This window comes from Mercurialis annua, linkage group LG4 (genome assembly GCF_937616625.2).
Source record: "Mercurialis annua linkage group LG4, ddMerAnnu1.2, whole genome shotgun sequence".
Taxonomy (NCBI): Eukaryota; Viridiplantae; Streptophyta; class Magnoliopsida; order Malpighiales; family Euphorbiaceae; genus Mercurialis; species Mercurialis annua.
The window spans coordinates 21,323,850-21,347,214 of record NC_065573.1 but is presented as its reverse complement, the minus strand read 5'-3'; the positions used below and the strand labels follow the sequence as shown (position 1 = coordinate 21,347,214).

The following is a 23,365-nucleotide window of genomic DNA, read 5'->3' as shown; positions in this document are numbered from 1 at the left end:
TATTATGTTACTCCGTGCGGCTTTATCTTGATTTATAAATTGTGCTGGTCCTACGTGGTGTCTAGTAATCTCTAGAGTTAGGATCCATTTTAATAATTATTTATATTATTTAGACTCGTTCGTGCTTCAGAGACGAAACAAGATTAGTTGCTTGTCAGGTTATCACGTGGATTAGCAAGCAGTGAGTTTGTACTTACTATTTACCGCTTTATTAAGTAAATTGTTATTTTCATATTAAATATATATACTGTACGTATATTTCGAACTGTTTTTATATTATGGCTTCTAGTTGGAACATGCTACCTAATGGGCATCATTAGGACTGCGTGCGCACCGGTAATGATCTGGGAAAGGTAATTATAGTAATATGGTAACTCGGTGTGAGCATAGCTCTCGGGACCAAGTAGAGTAACTCGGTGTAGCTCAGCTCTCGGGACTCTGGTACAACTGTGGTCAGTGGTAACTCGGTGTAGCTCAGCTCTCGGGACCAGACCTATTGGATTATGTTTATTATGTAAAATTGTGGATTAGGGTTCCAACTATTATTCGTAATATCGTTATTAAATATTTTAAACGGTTTTAAAGGTTTTCCACTTAATAAATGTAGATAGTGGCATAAACTCATCTCAGTATATCTGACCCCGTTGTTTTCCCAATTTTCCCCAGGGTTATGATCTGAGAGAGTCTGGTGATCTCCGCATTTACTTTTCCTCGGATGTTCCATTTATTTTAGTAAAACTGTAAAACTGTTTTATTCTTAGACCGTAGTAGTAACTAGACGTCTTTATTATTATTATTATTATTATTATATATTTCGTCGGATTGGTTCGACTGGTTATATTGCTTTGGCATGTTATATTATTTACATTGGTTTATGATAAATCTATTTTAGACTCGGAATTGGATAAGCATGTTATATTAACTGTTGAATATTATAACTGCTAGATTTAGGCCGAAGTCTCGGTTGCCCCCGAGCATTGGTTTTCTGCAGGTTTATGTGTTTATATTGTTAATTGAAAGGCTAGCTACGGGTTTTGGTATTACATTCCCCATACCCTAGCGCCGGTCACGATTCATGAAAATGGGTCGTGACACCCAATAGGTAGCTAGTTTCTTCGGATCGCATACTAGTTTCTCGTACATAAAATTTAATAAAAATATATAACATTTCAACAAATCATATATAATGCGATGCGTTTTGATAAATAACATATAAGATATAATATCAAATAACGTTTATAGATAATACACGAAAGTAAAGTGCAACTCACTGTGACCGCTGTCCAATCTATAACGTGGTCGATGTGATAATATGCTCTCACTAGCCCACGTCTACTGATCTCACCGCTCGCTGACGCGTCTGTTACATATTAATTAACGTTTTATAGTTAGATGTGAATTTAATATTTATATGCGTAATACTTTTAAGTTCTAGGTTTAAGTTGATTAAATTCCATTTCTACGTACTCGTTAATCCGATGATCCTTAGTCGTACTCACGATTTATTGAAGACCGCTTCTTGTATTCAAAGATAATATAATTTTCTTAACGTTTTCCAATATCATTAATTATCGAAAACGTCGAGCTTAACTCAAAACTTTGAATTATCGGGATCCTTAATTCATCCTTAAGGTCTAATGTTTGTAAATTTCAGAATCTAGGTCAAATAGGGCAAAAAGCCCACTTTGGTCCACTTGGACCCGTTATGCGAGCGCACAAGGGTTCTGTGCGTCCGCACAGAAAACTGTGCATCCGCACAGTTTGGCTGTGCGGGCGCACAACACGGCTCAGCAGCACACAGCCCCGGAAAACAATTTCCGAGCTTTCTCACCGCAGCCCGACACCCCACACACCTACAAGACATCACTTCCTTCAAAACCCGCATAATCTTTTCTCCGAAATGCTAAAACCGAGCTAGTTACAACGAGTTTCGATATAAATACAACATAAATTATAGAACAGCCCATATTCTTCAATTTTAATACCAAATATCGAATTGTTTACCTTGATTTTAAGCTTAGGATCAGTAGAGCTTCTAATTCCGAAAAAATCGACGCGAAAATCACTCGAATCGGACGTCGAACGGAGAAACGGCGATGTAACGAAGATGATCAATGGATTTTAACGTTCTGGAGCCTTCTTTCTCCTTCTCTTCTCTTCTTTCTTTAAATCTGATTTCTATTTATATTATGGCTAAATTTTCTCTTTAGTCCCTATCTTCTTCATTTGTTACAAATTGTCCTTTAAACTTTTTTTTTGTTCAATTTAATCCATAACTAAATCAATTAACCCTTTAACCAATTCGTATACGTATTATTTATATCTAATAAATAATACGATCCAAGAATTTACATTTTCCCGTCAAAATTTATAATTTTAATTCTCGAAAATTAATTGGCTAAATTACCAATTTAGAACCTGAATTTTATTTTGTGACCTTTCTTGCCATTTTTCCTTTTTGTCCCAATTCCAATCTTTAAACTAAGATTTAATATTAAATTCTTCATAATTACTTTCCCGAAACCGACCTACTAGAATTTTATTTATCTTAATTTTTCGAAAAATTTTCCGATAGCGCCACACCAGCAACTCAAAACTGGACACGTGGCCCAATTAAATAATTTAATCTTATGGGGTATTACACTTCACTAAGGTGAAACGCATCTCAAACCTACCTCGATAACATAATAATCATTACCGGTGCGCACGCAGTCCCGATGATGCCCATCGAGTAGCACGTTCCAAATCAAATCCACAATGCCGAAAATAGTTCGAAAGATATATATATATATATATATATATATATATATATATATACATACAAAATATAATATTTGCTTAATAAAGAGGTAAATAGAGATATAAACTCACTGCTTGCTAATCCACGTGATCCTGGCTAGCAAACTAACTCTCTGAAGTACAGACAGTCGACGGGTGTAGACAAGGAATAAAATAATAATTAAAAACAGATCCTAACTCTAGAGAGTACTAGACACCACATTAGACTAGCACAATGACAAGTCAAGGTAAATCCAAATCAGAGTAGTCACAATATTCGAATAATAAATTAGCCATAAACAATTACGTATATTGAGTCTCCCACTTTAAATTCCATTTAAAAAAAATATTGTTTAAATGAATATTAAATAATAAACCAATTTAAATTCCAAATAATGGGTTAGCCGAGTTACCGATAACTACCAACCTAACCTCAAATGTTCGGCGATCCAAGTCTAACCCGACCCACCCATTTTATCAAGATAATAAATCATAGTTTAAAATTTCCTAAATAACAATTAATAAAATAATAAATAAATATTTAAAACGGAACTCAATCACTTAAAACGCAAGTAACCAATAGTTACTAACAAATTATTTAATTAAAATAAATTAAGACAACGTTTAAAATCTAAAACGTTTAAATAAACACGTCAAGTTAATAAATCTAAAATATAATAATTACCCGAATAATTATAATTTATTGGTTAAAAATATATTTATCATTTCCCGATTATAATTATAAGAATTGATCCAGTTATAATCTCAACAACAAATTTCAGATTTACAATTAACAATAAATTGTTGGAAATAGTTAAATCAAACAACCCATTCCTTAAACCAATCATTATGATATAATCAAAGAATAAACCTTTTATTTGTTAAGGTATAATCCTATCATTAACTAAACAAATGCCCAAAACATGAAGCCCAATAGAATTGAAGCAAAACCTTTCCCGCCTAGCATCTTCATCTTACCTAATGGAGAACAAGAATTTACAGTAACACCACCAAGAACAATTTCATGGTTTCTTTAGCAAACAACCTAATAGTGACCATATCAAAGGCCAAGACCATAGCCATCATCCCAATATCAATAACAAGAAATATAACCAAAATATTGGTAGCCGAACAAAATCATAGAGATACGAAATCGAGATGATGTAATGTATAGGGACCCATCGTATCAATAATGACTCGAAGAACTCATAACAATCAATAACACATAACAGAGCATGTAGTCATGTGAATAGCATTGGAAACAGATTAAGAATCACCGACAAGCTATAACAAAGTACTCAGCACACGGTTTTTAACGCTAGCAACGAAACGATGGAGAAACGAGAGATTTGTACGTACCGTTTGGAGATAAAAAGCTTTCAAATAATTGCAGAGAAGGTATGGCATAGATTTGGACAAGAGAAACAATCCAACACAATGCTAGAATAATCAACGTAGCAAGTACGTAACGACATAATCGATAACGATCGAATAATGAAGAAACGGATGTTAGAGTCTTACCTGAATTGAGAGCAATAGAAAGGATGAGGGATGAGTTATTTTCAGATTGAGAGTTAAGGTTTAGGTCGGCTAGGGTTTGTCAAATAAATGGAAAAGAAACGTATAAATAGAAAAGGATAATGCAGCAATATACATACTGCTACACAAAAAATAGTTTCTGCTACTTATTATTAAAAAAAATGGGCTTCTAATATAGGCCAAATACAAAAGAGGAAATTACACCATTTAATAAAAAAAAAAATGAAAAAAATTACAAAACTACATATTGACTTTTTTCATTTACAAAAATCCTAGTTGATTTAAAAATAATTACAAAAGTACCAAAAAATAAAATATAATTACAAACATACGGTGTATAATTTTGGTACAACGTCAGTATACTAATAAACTAACATTATATTAACATTATACCAACATTATGCAAATATTAAATAAAAATTTATCAAAATTTTTTCAAACCGTATACTAAAAATTAAATTAATAATATATCAAAATTATAGTAACAGTATACCAAGAGTATACAAATCAAAATATACTGAAATGCATTGTCTTTTTTGTTTTTACTTTTCTAACCTTTTTTTTAATGAAAAATACCTTCTTCTTTTTTAATTTCACAAATATCTTTTTTCACTTTTTAATGATTTATTCTCTTTTTTTTTAGATTTTTTCTGGTGTTTTTTAATGTAACTATGATGTATTATAATGTATATATTGTATTTTTTTTAGTATAATTATGGTGTTTTTATAGTGTAACAATAGTGTATCTATGGTATTTTTGTAGTGTTTTTATAGTGTATACCACAAAAAAACTGCAAATACACCAGAAAAACATAGATATACAAGAAAACACCTGAAATACAATACAAATACACCATAAATCAATTCAATTTTACAAAATCAGCAGCATCAAAATAAAAGAACAAATCTATGAAAAAAAGGCGAAATAATTATATGAATAATAGAAGATTTTTATAGACATAAAAATAATAGATCTACAACGATCTCTTTACAAAAAATCTAATTTATCACAAAAAATCTAAAAAATTAAACACATCTAAAAACGACGTCGAGGAATCCATCGGAAAAAATGCAGAAACGGAAAAAATTATTGGAAGAATCGCGACGATGAGAGCTCCACCGAAAAATGCGACGGTGAAAAAAATACGACGGAAAATCTATTGGAAGACGTGCGACTACAAAATGGAAGAGCGGCGATCGGAAAAGAAAAAGAGAGGAAGAAAATTTTAATAAGGAAGAGAGAAATTTGATAGAAAGAGAAAAGTAGAGATAAACAGACAATTTGTGTGAGGAAAGAAAAAAGGTGTGGTGTCTATGAGAATCAAATGATTTAAAATGAGATAAAGTTCTAATATATAGTAGGGCATTTTTTATATTATGTTTTTAACAAGGGTAGAAAGAAAACTTATAGAAAATGAGTAAAAAAACAGCTGTAAATATATTTTAAAATGAAGTATTTTAAAAATAATTTTAAAAACAAAGACACTAAAATGGTGAGTTATTATCTCTATCGTTTTTTAATAAAATAGAAAATTATATTATATTATATTTAAATTTTTTTTCTTTTTTAAATTACAAAAATAATAGTAAAATAAATTTGTTCCTATAATTTTTTTAAAAAATTAATATATCGCCTCGTGCTATTTATAATATCGAGAGATAAGATGGAACTTTGAAGAAAATGGTAATCAGTGATTGAACCAAGCAAAATTATTGTACATAATCAGCCAACCAAAGAAGACCAGATTAGCACATGGCTCCCATATATATATATATTCTATTTCTCGCTGGATTCTTGTAATTATTGTGAATATAATATACTGCAATCGTTTTCATTTTTTTTTTCTATTAAAGTATGAAAAACAATTTTTATTTGGTTGTTTATTAATGGATACCGAATCCTATCTTAACTATAATAGATCCGAGTCGCAAGAGATCCATTCTCAGACGATACTGAATTCCCCGGAAGGGCCAAACAAGATGACGAACCTATAAGATCCACCTCGACTTATCCGACATGAATAATGCTGAATCCCTGAAAACTCGGATAAAGCGCGTCGACCCTGGGATTCGGATAGATTACCAGATCTACTGGATATTCCCAAATATCTTATCTATTTGGATACAAACTCCAACTTAGGAAGATAACATCTAACTTAGAAAGACGAGACTATTTAGAAAGACGTTCCTAAATAAAACTCATGTCTGAATAAGGAAGATTACTCATAATCAGGGTTAAACCCTACAAAGTAAGATTGAACTTTCTACTACAACTCTATTAGGTATGCTATCATTTCCTATAAAAGGAGGTTGAAGTATGCATAAACACATAACTACATTCATATATCATTTACGCTACATAATTATTTGTTATTTTATTATTTGTTGATTATTTTCTGTTAAATATGTGCTAACTTCTGTTCGTGATCGGTAAATAAAGAACATCTTTCACGAATAAAGATAAAACCGCAACCCCCGCGCGCGCGCACACGAGGTTTGATCTATAAATAAACATGTTGAGTAGTAGTAGTTAGTATACTGTAAATTAAGATGGCAACACAAGAGAGTCGTCCTCCACCACCAAACTTCCCCCCTGGTCTTTGGGGTTCTATCTTGGCTTCAGTTTCATTATCCACCCCTGTAAGTAATTCTTTCTTCTTCATCTTTAATATTATTTGTAAGTTGGTTTTTGCTAATTAAATATGAAGCTAGAGCACAATGAATTTACCCATCTAGTTCTTTTTATAGTAATTTTCAGAAAATAAAATACAGTTCCTCTGATAGATATGCATAGAGAGAACCGTCTTTGTTCTAATGACAATTAACTATTTTCTAACATCTGATCATCGTAATCTAAGGAAGGCGTCGCTAAATTTCACATCTTATTACAATTTAATTTTGGCCTTCATATGCAGTTAAATTACTTTTTTTGCTTGCAATTCAAAATTATTTAATTTTGGCCTTCATGTGCAGTTAAATTACTATTGATTATAGCAATTTAAAAAATAATCTTTCGATTATTTTGATATTGACGTGCATCAGTTAATCATGTATGTATTGAATTTCAATTATTTAATTTACTTATATAAATTATTCAGCAGTTATTTATTCTAAATTAAAATTAACAAATGATTAAAAAATTGATATACAGTTAAATTTTGGATTGGGATTCCCTCAACTTCAAATAAACTTGAGGGGTCATGTTTTTAATCTACACCATTCATTATAAAATAAACGGTATAAATTAATTTGATTAAAATTGTATCTTTTTGATCTATACCGTTCATTTTACAATGAACGGTGTAGATCGTGAACATGACCTCCTCAAGTTCAAAATGAACTTCAGGGAATCCCAATCCTTAAATTTTAGAGGAAATTTTCTAGAGGATCTCTTTTGTGACTTAATTATTGCGCTGTCTTATTTTTAGGCCCCTTTTTATTTCATACTACCTTTTTCACTTTTTACTTTTAATGTCTTTCTTTTATCGATTTTTTTTGTATTTTTGGTGGTGCTTTTTATAGTGATTTTAATAGTGTATTTATGATGTTTTTCTATGGTGTTTTTATGATATTTTTATGGCGTTTTATGATGTATTTTATGGCTTTCCTAGTGTAAATATACCAACACTTGGTGTATTTATGATATATTTTTCTAAGAAAAATTATAAATCAATTCGTTGTGCATTAAAATAAATTGGAATATAAGATAATAACATGAGATCTAAAATAATAAGATATTTATATGAATGATATGCCAATTATATGAACAAGAGATCTAAAATAATTTGTGTACAAAAAATCACAAAAATCTAACTAATCACAAAAAATCTAATATGTGGAAAAAAGATGATGACGATGAAACCACCTGAAAAAATACGACGAAGATGAAACCACTAGTAGAAAAACGACGACGATAAAACCACCAGAAAAAAGATGATGACGACGAACATTGTGCTTGTAGATTTGAGAGGCATTAACTTTTTGTGTTCATAGATATGAGAGGAAGAGAAGAAAAGAGGACTTTGAGAAGAAGGAGAGCGAGTGTGTGTGAGAGAAAATGAGATAAAATGAGAAAGAACCTCTAATTAAAAAAAATATCATTTTTACCAAATATGGTAGCGAGCGAAAAATTTGGCAAACATAACCAAAATCGCTGTAATTACTTTTTAAAAATAGGACAGTTTGAAAATAATCCTTCAATTTTAATGCTACTATCATAAAAAGTTATTTATTATAGTTTTATTATAAAACATTATTTTTTATTTCTGAATTAATATAAATAATTTAATATACATAATGTATGATATTTATTAAATATTATATAAACTAAAATAATTTATATAAAATAAAAAATCGTTCGAAATAAAATTACAATACATTTTCTTTAAATTATTAAAATACAAAAAATAATATTATTTAATTCTTTTATAGGCTTTTTTTGGCCTAATTATTTAAAAACACCCCACGTTGAATTTGTTTTTCGTTTATACCCCGATCTAGGAAATTTTTCAACTGTACCCTATTTCGGATTTTCCGTTTTCACCTCTACTTTGAAGCACTAAATTGATCTTTTTTCATTTAAAAAAAATTAAAATAGTCCTTCATTTTTAACATATATTCTAATTAAACGTAAATGTTATTAATTTCACAAAAATACCATCTTTTTTAAAAAAAATCAACTAATAATTATTATTTAATTTATATTAATTATCAATAATTTTTTAAAAATCGAAAATCGTAAAAAAATATTAAAATTTACATAAAAATAAAAATATTCTGACCCACTGCGGCCGTCCTCCTTCCGTGGAAGGAGGACGTATTCCTCCATGGAAGAAGTAACAGATCTGTTCCTCCTTCCATGGAGGAATAACGTGAAGGAGGAATAGCGTTCCTCTTTCCATGGAGGAATATGAAGGAGGAGCAGCAGCTCCTCCTTTCCCGGAGGGTGGACAGCGGCGGCTCAGGCGGAGGAGTACAAAAGTTGAAAAAAATATAATTTTTTTGGTTTAAATTTAGTGACGGGTTCTTAAATCAGAGAAGTATTGTGGTAGATCGGCAATTGTTTTAAGAATTTAATTTTTTAATAAATTTTTCAAAAATAATTAATTGTTGGGACTTATTTTATTTTTTTAAAGTTAAAGGACTTGTTTGTATTTGTCCAAATAAAAAAAAGTATGATAAAATCCTTCTATTTAATTGTTATTAACGTTTTATTCTTATATTATTTAAATTGTCAATTGTCCCTTAGTTGGGGTAGAGGTGAAAATGAAAAATTCGAAATAGAGTACAAAAAAAAAATTCCTAGATCGGGGATAAATGAAAAAAAAATTAACGTGGGGTGTTTTTAAATAATTAGACCTTTTTTTTAATAATTGGGGAGGAAAAAGTGCTTATGGGAAGAATCGAACCCACGACCTAGCAATTTGATACTTAGCGTTTATACCACTTGAAATATAGCTGTACAAGCTTAAATTTTTTTAATAAATGTAATGGGCTCATATTTAATTATTATAATAAATGGAGGCTGAAACCAAGTTGTCAAATTGAATATTTTTTATTATTTTTTTGGGATCAAAACAACGTTTTTCCCACTCAAACTCAAGAACAAAAAATCAAACGTTGTCTCCTTTATTTACTGAAACCAATTTCATAAAACCAAAACATTAAACCACTCACTAATCAGGGTACAGAGATTAAAGCTCTTTCTTCTCTTAAAAAATTTATCCTCTGAAACAAGACGGACCATAGTTATCAGATTCACAGTACGAGAACAAATATTTAATTCACTTGTAATCGGGAAATCCAATATTCCGGGAGTAAGATTTTTTGGTTTGCTATTTTACGACGCGATACTCCGAAACAATATTATGAATTCGATGGTTAATAATATATTTTTACTTTATTCATACATATAGCGATTCAGTTTATAGACATAAATTAGAATAAGAAACGTTTTTGACTTTTGAGTTATTAAATATATTAATCGTCCGTTAAAGATATATAGAGTCAGGTCTAATAAGTTACCTGCTAAAAAAGGAATTCTAACTTAAAAAAAAAACTATCATTTTTTTGCATCTTAAGATAAATATCAAAAAAATATAAAATATTCTCAAGAATACTACCTCAATATTTACTTTTAAAAAATACAATTTGTGCTTTTTTTTTTTTGAAAAATGACTTTTATTATTCTTACAATTTTTTTAATCTCATAAATATGATTTTGGTTAACCGGATGTATACTAATAGGTTAGTTACGGTATATTAAAAAATAATTTATGTTCTATATGCAAAATTCAAGTTTACTAAAAAATTATGAACGATATACTAAAAATTAATTAACTATAAGTTTATCAGCGGTTTACTCACCGTTCACTAACGGTATTCTAAAAACAAAATCATTAATCTATACATCTATACATCTATACAATATATAAAAGCACGGATTGGGGGGGGGGACAGGCACATTTACGTTAATGTCCTTAATATTATTTAAATTATTATTCAATAATAATTTACAAGCTTTTGAGTAATTAAAAATTCCCCTAAATTATTTTTTACAACTTAAACAGTTTGTAAACTTAAAGAGAAAAACAAAATTGTTGTTTTTAATAATTTAATTTAAGTGTTTTATGCAAACTAAACTACTAACATGATTCACGATTAATTATAAGTAATAGAGTGCCATTAGAGATAGGGATTCAAGAATTTAACCTAAACTAGAAAACTAATTAGAGAATTATTTCTCAGTGACCAATATTATTTGACATTTGCCTTTAAACTTCGTTAAAGGAAGAGTGAGTTTCTCCTTCTCTAGATATAATTTATCAAGTCAAATAATTATATAATACATTTAGTTGTACATTTCTTTATTTTCTGAAAAACAATTTATTAGTATTAGTTCATTTAAATTTTAGACTAATAATCTTATTTTATTATTATTTATCTAAGTATAAAAATAATATACTATTTATATAATTGATATTACTATCTTCTAATATATTGCAATATTTCCTTAACAAAATTGATTTTTAGTTTGAAAAAGGAATATAAAAAATTAGCCTTAAAAAGTGTACAATCCATATTAGAATCTCAATCCATATTAGAATCCTAACTATAGTAAAGTATCACAGTATATTATACGAATAGAAATATTCTAATTAGCTAGCATTAAATTATTTTTTAATAAATGAATTTCTGTTAAGAATTAAATTAGATATTCTTTTCACCGACAAAAATAGACAAGATTGATTTTACACAAGGATTAAAAAGTAATTGTTAAATTAGTAACGTTTTTATGAATTTCCCATTACACTCTTAATTTAATTATACATAAATTACATTGATATAATTATAATTAATTTAATTAATATAATAAATTATAAATAAATTTTATCAATGTCAATTAATTTTAAATTAATAAATCGAAGTATTATATATATTTATATATTTTATGTTGATTGCAAATAAAATAAATTTGTATAATGATAATGGATATAATTAATATATAAATTGGCGTGTCACGTTACTAGCCACGTGCGTAGCACGTAAGGCGAAACTAGTTTTTTAAAAATATAGTTCGTTTAAAATACACAATTCAAGTTTACCAAACGGTTTAACACCGATTTATTAACCATATATTAAAAATAAAAATTATTACGAATTTACCAACGGTTAACCCACCGTCTGCTAACAATGTACTAAAAGCAAGGTTATTGGTGTACCATTAGCACACCATTGGTTAACCGACAACAAAACTATTACAAATTCAAACCTCCATTTCTATTAAACTAGTTGAAAATTCTATTACAAACCCCTCCGCCTTCACCACCGTAAGAGCAACCGTAAAAAAAAATCTAAATCGTTTTTTTTTTTAATCTAAAATTATTGGTTAGCCATTAGTTAATCATTGGTTAACCAACATCAAACATGGTCATAAAAATTACAAATCAAAAACCTCCTTCATCACCAAAATATTTAAATCTGTGGCTCACTAACGACAGCTGCCGCAGTAAAACAAAGCCGCCGCACAACTACTTATCCTAACTTTTATGGAGGAACTCATCTTACTTCCAGATCTAGATATTGGAATCAACATGCAAACTCAGATGCAGCAGCAAATAAATATTCTTGCATTATATAATGTTTACCTGCCTAAGTCTAATTGTAGCAGCTCCTAACTCATGCACAGAAGAATTAATGTGAGTATACGCTCAATCAATCCATTATCTAAACTCACCTAAATTATGCCATCTTTAATTTCTCCCTCTTCTTCCGATTAAACTCCGGCAAAGCAACGACTTCTCCTTTTTCTTCAAAAGGAACGACAATTCCTCATCTTCTAGTCATGGAAACAATGGATCTCTCAGGTCCGGCCACGACAGCTTGCTCTTTTTTCAAGATCTGCGGCAACCGTTTGTCCCTCCGTTTCATCACCGACGGCAAATTTTCTTTTGCCTTTTTCTAGATTAGGATTTGAGATAATAAAGTTAGAGTTTGAGAGGATGGAGAAATTAGTGTTGGCTGCTGTGAAATTAAGATAGAAAGAATTTAGAGAAGTAATGGTATTTGTTAAAAAGCAAATGTATAAAAATCAAAAACAAAAAGAACAAAACGTATATATTTAAAAGCGAACTTAGAATCGTAATCCTGAAATTATTTTGGGTAATTGCCGTTTTCTGTGTAGTTAAGTCTTTTTTCTATTTAGTTTAGATTCTTATCAGAAAGCCCATTTTATTAAACATAATGGGCCCAAAAACTTCTCATTTGATAAACTAAACTCCAAATAAAGTGAACCACTTCTTCTTTATTTATTTTCTTCTTTTTCTTCAATTAAAAAACCCTAAAACGAGCCACTTCAACTTCAACTTCAACAATGGCTAGCAAATTGGCCGGCGAAACAGACCATTTCGTTGGCAAATTAATGCGCGTTCCAAGGCGAATCAGGTCGTCGGAGAACCGCGAATTGAGACGTACGAACCGATACGCGGTACTAAGGGACGGGGAACAAATCTGGTAACTATGAGATAGACATTGGGCTTTGCCTGATTGTAGCATTCCCACTGGTTCAAATAATATATCCGATGACCATCATTTTATTAAAGTCGTGGAATGAAATTATGCCAAAAATTTATCTTTTTCAAATAATAATTAAAATAATAAGAATAAGAATATACTTAAATTCCTAAGGCCAACTATATTACATTTTTTAATTCTAACATTATACTCTAATATAAATGGAAGTCTCCTTAATTTTACTTGGACATGAATCATCTTACATGGCAGCATAATTTTTCATGCATTATCTACTTAATTTTCATGTATCATAACCCTAAGAGCCTTTCGGTTTAAGTGACGTCGCGGGTTCGAATCACACCTATATATATATATGCGGCTGTTTAAATTTTGGAATTAGAGTTTGCTTCTCACAAAATATTTACATGGCTCAATTGAGGATTAGTATGGATGTGTAAGGCTTAAAAGTATCGTCTTATATCTGAAACCGGTATAGGAAACCTCATAGATTGTGTACCAAAAAAATTATCATGTTTCAAATACAGTGATACTATCATCTCAGACTGCAATGTCAGCCTGCCACATCAGCTCGAAAAATATAATTTGAATAATTTTCTCTGAAAATTATTCGAAAAACATAATACCTTTTAAATAAAAATACAAAAAAATTAAAAATATAATAATTATTATATGAAAAAATATTATAAGTTCTAACAATTCTAATTTTTATTAAAAGTAATTTAAAAGTGAAAAAATTGAAAGAATATTTTTAAAATTAATTTTTTTGAGTTGATGTGGCGGGGAGTTTTGATTAGTCGGATGACACATGGTGAAAAAATAAATCACATATGCCAAGTTACTATAAGACAATTCAGAACTGAGTTCGGGAGAAATTTCTCATTGAAACGAAAATATAAGGCTTAATTACATAAAAAAATCTTATTTTGAACTTTTTTTTCGTTTATACCCTGACTTTGTAGAAAAATCATTTGTGTCCAATTTTAAATTTTTAGGTTTCATCTCTACCCAAAAATACTAAAATTGTCTCTTTTCATTTGAAAAAAAGTTTAAGCTAATCCTTTAATTTATGTTTATATACTAATTAAACATATGATATAACCTTTTATTTAATTGTTTTTAATTTTTTCATCCTTTAATTCATTAAATTGTTAATTATATTTCTGTATTGGGTAGAGATGAAACCTAAAACCCAAAATTGGGTACGAATGACTTTTTTACAAGGTTAGGGTATAAACGAGAAAAAAAATTCAAGGTGAGTTTTTTTTTTAAATAATTAGACCAAAATATAACTATTAGCAATAAAGAAGAAATAAGGAAAAAACAGCTCGGTCACCAAATAGTAATATATGGATAGTTGATTGAACTCATTTGTTTAATTACAAATTTAAAAAAAAAGTACATAAGTTGGATATGAAGGTGTATATAGTTCAACATTTTACTATTATCTAAAGCGAATATTTAACGTTCAATTACTGAAGAAAGAATTTGATGATATTATAATTGATTGAATTGAAAATTGTTTCTCAATCATGATACAGAATATCGAGCCGAAGGAAATCGAAACGCTAAAAGAAAAAGCAAAAGAAATGCTTTTGATTTCCACAGAGGATTTACTCCAAAATATTGAGTTGATCAATTTACTATGCCGCCTTGGCCTGTCATATCATTTTGAAAGTGAAATTGACGAGCAGTTGTCTTATATATTTAGCAACCTTAACCTCGATGATCTGTCTGATGATTTTGATAGCGGCTCCGATCTCCACAACATGGCAACATTGTTTCAAATTTTAAGACAACATGGATATAACGTATCTTGTGGTAAGTATGTCTGTGCTAATCTATTATGCTTTTGATTATAGGCGGACTTAGTAAAAGTATACGGTGAGCAATTGCTCATCTTATAATTTGAAAAGGTACCAATATAAATTAAACACTATAGTTTTATCACCTTACTATTTGTAGTCTATGCATTTTATAATTCATATTTAGTCAACTTTACTCTCCTTATAAACTTTTAGTACAATCCACTTTATAAAAAATTTATGAGTCTGCCATTCCTTTTGATTAGCCTAATGCATGCTCAAGTTAATCTTACAAAAATTATTGAAAGACGCATTTGCTATACCAACTAAAGAAAAGTTGCAGTTACTGAATTATATAGACTTTTATAGGATATTAAACTCATTAGATTATCAGGCTTTTTTCAAATTAAAGAAAGGTCATTAAACAAACTTTTGTTAATAAATGGTCACTGAATTATACATTTTGTTACTAATAAATTCACCCATATAAAACAATACCGTTTTCACGCTAAAAATGTGACATTTTTGCTTACGTGGCAAGCCGAAATTAAAAAAAGGAACAAATTCAGTGACCTTTTTATAATAAAAGGTACAACCTAATGACCTTTTTGTAATTGACGAAAAATTTAGTGTTCTTTGTGTAAGAACATAAATATTTTTGTAACAAAAGGCATAGTTCAGTGACCATTTTTTAAGAAAAGTTTATTTAGTGACCTTTTTTGTAATTTGAGAATAGTCTAATGATTTACAGACGACTTTTACACTTCGGCCATCATCATTTTGTTTTTAAAAACATTTGTAATTCGGTTTTCATTTTTGTCAAAAATTGGAGGTTATCCAGCGAAATTAGGTTGTGATGAAAAATTATGTGACATCTAACAATTTCATCGCCACATAAAAAATTTATGTTGTGGAAAAATGAAAGTTGAGTTATCAAAATACAACAAATGAAACAATAGTAACTGAAATATAGAAAGCATATAATTTAGTAACCGTAAGAAATTTTAACCCAATAACTATAACATGTGTTTTAGAATTTAAAATCAACTCTCTATCTCAGCAAAATATTTTATTGTGAACTAGATGTGTTCAAGAAATTCAAAGACTGTGATGGTAATTTCAAGAAAACGATAACCAATGATTCAAGAGGCATCTTGAGCCTATACGAAGCCACATTTGTAGGCATGCATGGAGAAGAAGATATTCTTGATAAAGCGCGATCTTTCGCAAGGCCGTTGTTGGAATCTCTGGCAACAGAATCAGACTCGCATCTCGCACAATACATTAAGAATGCCTTGAGAGTTCCATTCCACAGAGGATTGCCAAGATTAGAGGCTAGGAAATACATTTGTTTCTACCAACACCAAGAGAATCATAATGAAACTCTACTCAAGTTTGCAAAACTCGATTTTAATCGCGTCCAGTTGATGTACCGACAGGAGATAGCCTTTCTTTTAAGGTAACTAAATAAATATTATATCCATAATCATAACAGAAAAAGAAGATAAATTTGATGATATTGGTTATACATTGATTCTCAGGTGGTGGGAAGATCTAAATCTTGAAAAAGATTGTCATTATGCTAGATGGGACAGAATCGTAGAGGGATATTTGTTGGGAGTTGGGGCACATTTTGAACCTCAATTTTCTCTTTCTCGCATATTTCTTGGCAAGTTCATACAACTTGTATCACTGTTAGATGATACATATGATTCCTATGGTACGCTGGAAGAACTAAAATGCCTTACTAATGCATTTGAGAGGTACTACAAATAACAAGAACTATGATTTATGTGATATTATATAGTTATATTAAACTCTGCAGGTTACTGAACTTTTACTAAGTTATAAAATGGATACTATACTTTATTTTCTTTATTTTTTGTTACTTAAATATCATTTTATTTCACTGGACGTCACTTGTTGGAAACGATGCCGATTTGCTCACATATTTAACGTCAAATGCCATGTCATTTGAAAGTCGGTACCCTTTTTAAATAAAATTTACAGTTTAGTACCCTTTTTAAAATAAAATTATAGTTCGGTGATCTTTTTAAATTTATATCTGAGATTAAATAATAATTTCCGTTAGGTAACCTCTCGGTGAAACGAAATGATATTTTTGGTAATAAAAAGAAACAAAATAAAGTATATTACTTATTTTGTAAAGTAGTGAAAGTTTAGTGGCGTGCAAAGTTTAATATCCCATTAAAATACATACCTTGAATCTCTTTGCAGGTTCACCATGGATGCCTCAGATGAGATACCTTCAGAACATACCAATATTATTTATAAGGAATACATAAATTTCTTTGAGGATATGGAGAAAGATGCTATCAAGAAAGGGAGATGTTACATTGTTCATCACACAAAGGAGAAAGTAAGCAATTTATATATACATACATACACCTTTGTGGATAAATGTATATAACTTATCTATTTTTTGTTTTTATTTTTCAATTCTTATGTGTTAGTTCAAGGAACTGGTGAGATCCTACCATCTTGAAGCGCAATGGTATCATGGTGGATATTTGCCATCATTCAATGAGTATATGAAAAATGCATTGATCTCGAGCAGTTTTGATGTACTTACGCCAATTGCCTTCATCGGAATGGAAACAATTGCAGGAGTTGAAGAATACAAATGGTTAGAGACTAATCCCAAAATTGTTCAGGCTTCGAAAGTGTCTGCTCGTCTTCTAAATGACATGGTTGCACGCAAGGTAAATATGTATATATAAATAAATATCCTTGTTTTTCTTTAAGTCATACTTAACTAAATCATACACCATTTTCTTTACAAAATGAAGGACGAACTAAAGAAGGGGCACTGTTTATCTTGGGATTGCTACATGAAAGAACATGGAGTATCAAAAGAGAAGGCGATTGAAGAAATGAAGAAGATGGTGGAAGATGCATGGAAGGATATGAATGAAGAAATAATGAAGCCTAATTCCATAGCAATGCCTCTTCTAATGACTAGTCTAAACCTTGGTCGAGTAATGGATGTAGTTTACACTGATTGTCGAGATGGATTCACCTATTCATTAAATTCTGAAGATGTCGTCAACCAATTGTTCTTCGAACAACTACCTCACTGATGGATTTCTACACCATTCTTCTTTCTCGAGTGTGCGTTTTTCTATCATACGCGACTGAAATATTTGGTGTAAACCAAAAAATAATAAAGGGTGCTTAGGTGTTATTCATTTTCTTTTTTACCGTCTCTGTAAGGAAATTTGTACTTTTGAAGTTCCACTCTTTTGGTTTGAGTATGAAGATACAAGGAACAGCGTTCGGAGATACCTTTTTCTTGTTTTGTATCATTTTCCGTTCATGATAAATCAAAGTCCTGCTTAATAGAATTTGTTATTATGTGATTAAGTGATCATTTTAGATGAATGTGATAATTGTCATTTAAAAATGGAGTCATAAATTCTGATATTCAGGCCGTGGCCGGGGTGGGGGTTGAAACAATAAAACATTTCAAGTATCGATAGTCAGTGGCGGAACCAGGAATTGTTTTCAGCCAGGACTAAACAACATGCAATTGATAATATATAAATTCATTTGTATAAATAATACTACTATAATATATTATATTAGTTTCGATCGCGGCGAGACAATTGTATTTTTTGTGTCTGCATAATTTGAAAGCGTTGTAGAATGGACTTATCATCAATCCTTACAAAAAATTGTTTCTCAATAAAACATGATAAGCTGCCGCTTAAAAACTCATCCCTCATTTTTGTTACACAAATCGTTCTTGATAATATTCATTGTGGAAAATTCCCTTTCAACTAAAGCAGTTGAAACTGGTAAAAACAATGCTAATTAAATCAATCGATAAATAAGGGGACAAATAATGTGCTTCGCTATTTCGACCCGTTTCTTTACAACTTGACTGATTCCTACAAGTTCAACAAAATCACCACTTTGCCTCACATCATGTAGTAGAAAAATATTTTGGACAAAAGCTCGGCAAGACGACACAATTTCAAAGAATTAAATTTAAAAAAATAATTGTCTTGAATCAAGACAGCTTAAACGGTTGTCATGAATCATTATTAAATTATTTTTTAAAAAAGTTCGCAAAATTATCTATCCATGATTTATTAACATAATATTATGACAATAACTAAAAAATTATTAATATAATTATTTTACAATATTATAAATATGTAATTTATACAAATATTTTTTTTTATATACTTGTTTAAATTTAGAGATTATTTGATTTTGAAGGAGAATTTAAAATGAGAAAGATTAGGTTAAAATATTGAAACATAAGTATAGATAAATTTTTTTATGAATTTAGCAAAAGAATTGAAATTAATTAATTGAGAAAGAATTAAAAAGAGAGTTGATTGGTGGGTGGTTGATATTGGAAGAATTATTATTCTCAGAGACAATTATCATGATAAGTAATTATTATAATAATTTTTTAACGTTTTATATTGGAGAAATAATTTTGACGCTATGCTAAATATAACATTTTATTATTATTTTCATACTAAAATTTAGCATAAAAAATAACAACTGCATTTAAGATGTTAATTATGAAAAATAGCTTTATCAAAGATTTAATTAAATTGTTTTAAAAAATGAAATAGAAAATAGAAAAATTGTTTACTTTTTTTTAGAAGAAAAAATTGTTTAATTTAAAGCATTTGAAATATATTTACACCTTTTTCTGAGAATAAATGATATGATAACTTAATCTTGAGATCAAATAATATCACAATTTTAAAATGATAGAGCATCAATATTTTGTCTAAATAAAAAAAAGCATATTTAAATCTAATTTTTAAATATTAGAATATTAAATACTTTTACCTATATTGAATATAATATATTCTATGATATAATTTAAAGTATAATTATCGTTTATTTGATACTATAGGTGGCCAATGTACAATAAATATTTGTTTTTCATAATATTTGTATTATAATTGGAAAGGGAAAACGCTTGTAAAAAAAGTTGAACTTACGACTTTAACAGAATGTTTTCCAACACTCGTATTATTTAAATTATGGCTTGTTGATTCATAATAATTTTTATTTATGACAAGAGATTTAATTTTTTTTATTTAATCAAAAACCCTAGCCGCTATTTTGAGAGAAATTCTCTCAAAATCCTAACAAGTTTTTTCATCATTGTTTATTTGAAAAAAATTATTGGTCATTCTTATCTAAAAATCACCTCTCTATCTTCTTAAATTCATATTTTTATAGTTTTCTTACTTTTAATTTGAATAAAGTTTTTCTCTTGACCAATTTTGATCTAGATTTAGATTTTTTTATGCTAGTTTAGTGTCTTAGTTGGATTAGATCTAACCTAATCTAACTAAAAATATAAAAGAAGATGTTAAATTTTACTTTTCAGATAAGTTGGATCTTTGTAACAATTAAAATTATCATTTTATGATGGATTACACCAAATATAGGTGTGTTTTGTATTAATATTGATGGTTTAATGTTTAAAAAAATAGACATAACACAATAACGGTGCTTAATGATTAGTATGATGAAGATAGAAATGCTAGCTGTTGCAGTTGTGTGATCAGAGATGGTATTATCATGACAATGGAACATAATTTAATTCCCTTTAATTTAAAGGTTGCACACACAAAAGGTTTGACAGCCGATAAAAACAATATCTAAACATTTCATAATCATATCATCAATCAAAAAAAAATCGACCAACCAACCCTAGTTGGCGAAACCTATTTACCACGATCCTCGAACCTCGAATCAGCTAACTTATATAATCATACCAAACTGAAATTCTTAAAATTAATCCACCAAATATAACTGTAACCTCGCAAACGAAAGATCATCTAGATCAAATTCACCATTAACCGGGTCATTGGTTATGCTCAAGTCAAACTTACAGAAAACAAAATTTCCAAAGCACAAAACATTTTATTTATATTTTCCACTTCTCTTTTAAAAGACTCTAACAACTTATACCCTCTTTTATATTCAAAACTAAAATGTTTTTACCGTTGCGAGAAAAAAAATCCTCTAGTTTGTAAACACATCAAAATTTTCAAAATATTTGTATTTTGAATTTCGCAGTTACACCTTACATTGAAATAAAATCTGCAAATCTGTGAAACCGTTCAATTGACAAAAAATTTATTCTCTTTAAATCAAACTTGCTAAATTTTTTTATGCTTTTTTCAAAATGGAAAAAAAACATTTGTAATGAAAATCACCTCATTCACACAACTCTATATGAGTAAACCAAAACATTTGAACAAACTCAAATATTTAAAAACAAACTTCTTTTAATATCACGGCGTATACACACACGTAGAGTATAACCAAATCGCTTAATCCCACAACCCTCAAATCCTAAATTGGAAGCTAACACGTAAGCCTTTCATCCGACCTCAAAATCCTATCACACTTATTACAACAATAACTCGAGTGCAACCTTATATCCAATACTAATTCCTACGAAACACAATTATTCAAATAACATAGAACTGATCATTGCAACGCAATCGTCCTTAATTTACCTCAATCACACAGAGTATTTGTCTAGCTATCTTTCGGTAAAAATAATAATTTCAAAAACATTTGAAATCCATCAACTTTATAGATACATTTATCATTATGTGACTCGCGAGTTTGTTCCAAAATATTTTTTTCCTCAAAACCACTTTATCGGTAAAATTCATTTTTACATAATTGTGTGCCAGGGTGATGACATCTCTCATCCCCAAAGAGTTGCATCCAACCCTAATCATTTTTATGCATGTGATGCATGTACTATTATGCATGTATCAATTATTAATTTACCTTTTATTTAGTGAACATACTCAGTGTTCAATGCAAACCTAATCGTGACATTCAAAATGTATGTTCATGATATGTCTGGGCATAATTACGTTTTGAAAATATTTCAAAAATTTCAATAATTCAACCTTTGAAATCCATTTCCCAATAAAATATTTGCTAGACGTTACACTCTATGAGATGTGCACTCGATAACCTCAAAATATTTCTCAAATCAGCAACACTCGATGCTATAAGGCAACTCATCTAAATAACTTTATTACATCTCTAGTACTATAAAAAGTATCTAACTAACTTCAATCCAGACTAAGATTATCCAAAGAAAATAGCACATAAAATACGTTCCTATAAAATTTACCGCCAGCTCCTGCATCACATCCTCAGACTTGATGGAAACAGCAGTGTATTAATACACCGGTCTATCTTCTCGGTTCAGAGTTTTCAATATCCGATCTAGGATAATCAGATATCATCAGCCAATCCGAAGGAAGTACTTCCCTCGTAATCCTCGATATCGAAACCCCAAGGTTTCGATCCACGAAACAGAAACAGCAAAGCCCCGCGCAACCCAAAACCGAACAAAAGAGAAACAAGATCTAAAAGAAGATCTTACTCAAAGGTCAAAACTATACATCGAGGTAAGGCAACCATAACCACATGATTAGATCATCTCACGTGCTACACCGCACGAAGAGACAAAACTAAAACAATCAACTTAGTCCAACAGACAAGCGAGTTATAAAACACAAATAATGTTCACAAGATAACAAATCTGAAAATCGTAAACCACGAAACCATGCCATTGAACACAATTAACTCAAGCATTCTTAAAACAAATCAGGATATGCCACAACATTTCCTTGAAATCTCATTACAAATTTACCATGTAAATATATCGTCCTTTAATAGTACGCTTCAAAATTCGTTTTGAAATTAAAATCAAATACGAAAACTTCCAAATTTTGCTGAGCCCCAAGGTTAAAACAAAATCACATTTTGTAAAAATCTCTTCTTATTAATCAGTTGCTTTAAAACGGATACCCAAGTATCTCAGACAATAAAATTATCGAGCTAGCCGAGTCATTACAACTACCAAGCTCAACTCCTAAATTTGGGTGACCCAAGTCGAACCCAAAACAATCGTTTATAAAACGTATTTAAAATATTTGTAAATCCGGAAAAGTATTTTAATAAAATTTCCATCCCTTCAAATTTTGGGAGCTCAATTTAAACCAACCGCTAAACGGTAATTTAAAACTCAAGTGAGAAATCTTTGATTTCAAACATCTATTCTGTAAATCCCAAAAATTTAAAATGCTGGCATACTACAACATGATAAAATAACTTCAACGTTAAATTCTTAAAACAATGATTTATCTCATAAAATATCATTTGAAACCATCGCT

The 23,365-nt window shown here is 29.6% G+C and overlaps 1 protein-coding gene and 1 long non-coding RNA gene across 2 annotated transcripts; one reads left to right on the top strand and one right to left on the bottom strand.

Annotated features, from left to right (window-relative positions):
- Positions 1-3,592: 3,592 nt before the first annotated feature.
- On the bottom strand, positions 3,593-4,417 carry LOC126678909 (uncharacterized). Its single transcript, XR_007640768.2, has 2 exons — positions 4,300-4,417; positions 3,593-4,218 (listed from the first exon to the last, which is right to left on the bottom strand). It is a non-coding gene; the product is annotated as an uncharacterized LOC126678909 (long non-coding RNA).
- Positions 4,418-6,675: 2,258 nt separating this feature from the next.
- Positions 6,676-18,517, top strand: LOC126676353 (probable terpene synthase 6). The gene is made up of 7 exons (XM_050370538.2): positions 6,676-6,957; positions 14,889-15,168; positions 16,236-16,611; positions 16,694-16,915; positions 17,391-17,532; positions 17,627-17,875; positions 17,963-18,517. The coding sequence occupies exons 1-7, from the start codon at positions 6,868-6,870 to the stop codon at positions 18,251-18,253; spliced, it is 1,650 nt and encodes a 549-aa protein (XP_050226495.1). The 5' UTR covers positions 6,676-6,867; the 3' UTR covers positions 18,254-18,517.
- Positions 18,518-23,365: the final 4,848 nt, after the last annotated feature.